Source organism: Mytilus trossulus, unplaced genomic scaffold (assembly GCF_036588685.1).
Source record: "Mytilus trossulus isolate FHL-02 unplaced genomic scaffold, PNRI_Mtr1.1.1.hap1 h1tg000629l__unscaffolded, whole genome shotgun sequence".
Classification (NCBI taxonomy): domain Eukaryota; kingdom Metazoa; phylum Mollusca; class Bivalvia; order Mytilida; family Mytilidae; genus Mytilus; species Mytilus trossulus.
Genome location: NW_026963424.1, coordinates 84,661 through 89,261, shown reverse-complemented (window position 1 = coordinate 89,261; position 4,601 = coordinate 84,661). Strand labels below are relative to the sequence as shown.

At 33.4% G+C, this 4,601-nt stretch overlaps 1 protein-coding gene across 1 annotated transcript; it reads right to left on the bottom strand.

Annotated features, from left to right (window-relative positions):
• Positions 1-3,384: 3,384 nt before the first annotated feature.
• LOC134702693 (zinc finger BED domain-containing protein 4-like) lies at positions 3,385-4,326 on the bottom strand. Its single transcript, XM_063563409.1, has one exon. It carries the CDS (start codon positions 4,324-4,326, stop codon positions 3,385-3,387), a length of 942 nt encoding a protein of 313 aa, XP_063419479.1.
• Between the last annotated feature and the right edge of the window lie 275 nt (positions 4,327-4,601).

Below are 4,601 nucleotides of genomic sequence, written 5' to 3'. Positions count from 1 at the left end.
GTAAATTTTAATCATTCAAAAATTATATTTCTTGGCACCATGAAGCCATTTAAGTACCATGTCATGATGACATCTTGTTTTCATAACAATTATTTGATCATTATTGATATTTATTGAATAATTTTTAATTACAAAGTTGCTTTAAGTTTAACACTTCAAGAAAAAAACAAAACTTTTATTTTTTAAATTATTTTTTCTTGCTTTATAAAGAAAAATATTCTAAAAACTAAATTGTGACTTTTTGTCCTGTGACTTTTTGTCCGTGACTTTTTGTCTGTGACTTTTTGTCCTGTGACTTTCTGTCCTACATTCTTTTGTACACGCTATGGTTAAAAAAAATTTCAAACATCAATGACTTCATCAAATCTTAATCAAATCATTTGAAACTTGGATAGCAGCTTCTTCATGATCAAGAGATATAGCATGTTTCAAAACTAAATTTTGAGAAAAAAAAAAGATTTTCTTTCTGAATTTCACTGGTAATTGGAATAAGTTTTTTGCACTTTACATTTAGGTTCAGTCTGTAGTTAAAGTTCTTTAAACATCGTTTACTTTATCGGCATGTCTCTTTGGAATTCCTTCTAAATTGGATCGAGGCACCTTTATGATCAAGAAATTGTACCTAAAAATATTTATCTATTTTTCCACAATGTACTGATAAATGGACTTAGGTTTGTTTTTTTTTAATTTTTTTTTTTGCATTTCACATTAAAGGGTAGTGTATTGTTAAAGTTTTTAATTATCAATATTTATATCAAACCTTCATGAAACTAACTGAAACTAGTACCAAAGCTTTTAGTGATAAAAGTACAGTGTTTTTATCAAAATTTAACAACAATATAGATTTTTCCAAAATTGATTGATAATAAGACTTATTTTTTGTCAATTTACATTCTGGTACAGTCTGTTGTAAATCTTTCCGTCATCAGAGACTCTTATTAAGTATTATGAGGTGGGGAACATTTTTCTTCAGGACAGTTTTTGAAGATCAACAAATTAAGAGTTACATGTTATCACTGATTCCATGGAACCTTAACGAATTTTTATAGTATGGATTTATTTTTCCAAAGGCCACATCTGTCTAACCCCTCGCATGCATATGCACCAGTTCAAAGGCAGGAAAATATTGGCCATGGGTACATTTAGTAGTTCTATTTTGTATGTTTGTTGATGTTGTGACAAACTAATGTGTTATACTGTTCGATATATATTTTTTTTAAATCTTGTCGGGGTCATTCAGAGCTTGATACCCTGTTGAAAAACTTGAGGTGACCACAGTGAATTTGTGTCTTGTATTATGACCGTTTTTTATTCATGCCTATGCCGTTCTAAGCCAAGTCACCATTCATGCAAAAGTTACCTTTATCAATGAGCAAATTTGAAAATACTGATCATATACACCATTGGAAAAATAAAACCATATTATAAAAAACACTCCAGGTATTCTTCCTCTATTTTTACAAATTGAGATGCAAATGGTAAAGTTATACCGAAAATAGAGAAAAATCAAAAAGGCAGACACCGCATTGCTTTTGCAATGTCGACTGATTCAGGTAAACATGATAATTAAGGTCTCCAGAAAGACGATTTCAGGTTTTGATGTATAACTGAAACTTGAAACAGTCATTTCACGTGATAGTATAGAGAAATGAATTTGCCACAGAATAGCATTCTCTGATTTTTAAAACAATTTGAGTAAGAGGTTTTAATTTACACACTTACCTCTAATTGATCTAAAATGTATCTCTCTCATTCAGCTCCGGATGTCTCTCTCATTAATTTCTTTGCATCACATTTGGTGGTGAATGAGAGAGATTGGTAGGCGTGAAATTGCGTCATGAAGTGAAAAATTCTGCGGTAGATTTCTATAAAAACAAAAATTACCCAACTTTTAGAGCAAAATTTCTGTACTTTGGAATAAAACTCTCTGTCAAAAAACTATATCATCCCATGCAGGAATCTTTTCTCTTTAAAATTTTCGGATTAATCAGATGAAGCATTTTTGAGTTACTGTACGACATTCAAGAAATATGGCATTTTTTTAAAAATCAAAGTCCCATAACTCTGGACACATCGCAAAATTGGAAAAAAAAAAGGTAACCAGACATTACCAGCCTAATTTTAAAATTTCAGTTCAATTGGATGAAGCATTTTTGAATTCATGAACGACATACAAGAATAAAGAGCTTGGCCGAGTGCACCATGATATGACCGCAATGATCGACAAGTGTTGACACACTTCTAAAGTGGACACAATAATATGTTTGACACAGTAATTTGCTGGACACAGAAATTTCATTAGTACTAAAAAGCACCACTTTGGCCCTTAATAGGTTGGAAAAACTGCAAGTCCTAGCTAAAATTCTCTGTTGGAAATTTCATAAGGACTCTAAAGAAAAAAAAAACCTTTGAAATTGGACGAGAAATAAAAAAGTTTGTTTTTTGGGATTGAGCACCACTTTGGCCCCAAATAGCTCGGAAACGGTACAAGCTACGTTAAATCCTTCGAGACTCTATCAGTGCAGAAGTTCATAAGGAAAACAATGAAAAAATCAAAATGAAAATAAGATGAAAAATATAAATTTCATGAAAAAAAAAGAGAAGTCCGTTTTAGCCCCTTTTAGCTCTGAACCCTTAAGTCCTAGCTCAGATCTGTAAAAATTCACTTATTTTCTATGATACTCTTTGATCTCACCAATCTTAGTATTTACAATTACGTGTATTTCATTTCTCAAACAAAATCTTCATATTAAGTATTATGCCTAACCGGTTAACCGAATAATCGTTCGACCGATTAACCGGTTAACCGGTAGTTACGTTGATGTTCAAAGTCTTATACAAAGTACTTCACGAATGACTGGTTTTATGATACAATAAATTGACATTTATCCCAGGGTATTATAACACAATAATGCAAACACTAACACAATTAGGATTTCAATATGTAATAAATTACAAAAAAAACAAATTTATAAGTATGTACATTTAGAAAGAACGAAAGAAGAGTTATTCACATTTTTCCTCGGGTACATAGTTTTTATTCAGGAATATTATCTGGTCGATTACAGAGGAAGATAGTCGATTTCTCAGTTTAGTAACAATGAGACCCGCGCATGAAAAGATTCGTTCTGACGGAACAGAGGTAGCAGGAATACTTAAATATTGTCTAGCTAACACAAAGAGTCTGGGGAATTTACAATTATTTTCTTTCCACCACTCGAGTGGGTTTGAATCTTGCACAGCACGCTCCTTGATGTATAAGGACATTTCCGATTCATCTTGAAAGGATGTATCTTCGTCGGTGTCAAACAAAAGAAAGTCCAAAGATCGTTGGACTCTTTGTTTCTTGGCTGGTTGCTTGTCAACTTCAGTTCCAAGGTTTTTTCATGACGTTTTAACTGCGGGCTTTAATGGCACATCGTCTAACTTGGACTCTAACATTTCAATGGCGACTTTTTTTTGTTCTGGGGAGAAAAAGTTAAGTGTTCTATGCCTCGGATCAAGTAAGGACGCTAAAGCATGCTGTGTAGATGCAGTTTCAATGTCATACGGTTTAAAGCGGGTGATGAGTTCTTCCGAAATACTTGCTTTCATTTTATGCGCAAGAGCACTATCCTCTTCAGAGTTTTTTAGGTGTTTTTTTAAGAGTCCGTTGACAATAGGAAGCATTACAGAGGCTGATACGTCCTTTTCCAGACACATGTATGTTGTAACATGAGACATTTGCTTCAATACTGCGGAAATTTCAACCAGATAATCCCACTCATGATCTTTGAGAAGCATATGTGTGTCACATTTCCTAGTAACAGTTGTATCTAGCATTACATCCGTAATAACTCTGCGTTGTTCACATAGGCGTTCAATCATTAGCTGAGTCGAATTCCATCTCGTAACTACGTCTTGTATAAGTTCGTTCTGTCTTAGTCCGAACAACTTTTGTCTTTTCCTCATTTCTGCAGTTATTGTAGTTGAATGCTTGAAATGTCCCACTAACTTACGAGCACGTGAAGTAAGTTTGGCAATAGCGGGTATTTCCAAGCATGGTTTAATGCAAAGCTGAATGGTATGACCAAAGCATCTCATATCGTCAAAGTCACATTTCTCTGATGCACAATTCATGTTCCTAGCATTGTCATGTACAGAACTCACAATTTTACCGTCCAATTCAAACTCTGAAATTGTAGATTTCAGTCGTTCAGCAAGATTTTCGCCTGTATGGCGTTCAGGCATTTCACGAGTAACAAGCACATTTGACTGTAAATTCCAGTCTTTGTCAACGTGATGTTCTGGACTGTTAAAAAGCTTTTTGTAGCATTCGATGTCCATGTATCAGAAGTAAGGGATACGCTGTCAATGAGATTTAACTCTTTAATCAAACTCTCTTTTTTGTCACTATATGACTTTTCTATTCTGGATTTTATAGTATTTCTAGACGGAATTTTAAATTCTGGAGCTATTATCGACATAAGTTTTGAAAATCCTTTTCCCTCAACAATGCGAATGGGTAGGTAATCCAATATAATCATATCCACTATTGAATTTGTTATTAGTTCAGATTGAGTAGACGAAAATCTTCTAGATCTGGGTGTCTGAACAAAGTC

Bases quoted from the DNA above. Each gene is read 5' to 3' on its own strand.
- LOC134702693 (XM_063563409.1), bottom strand. From the start codon at position 4,326: ATGGACATCGAATGCTACAAAAAGCTTTTTAACAGTCCAGAACATCAC.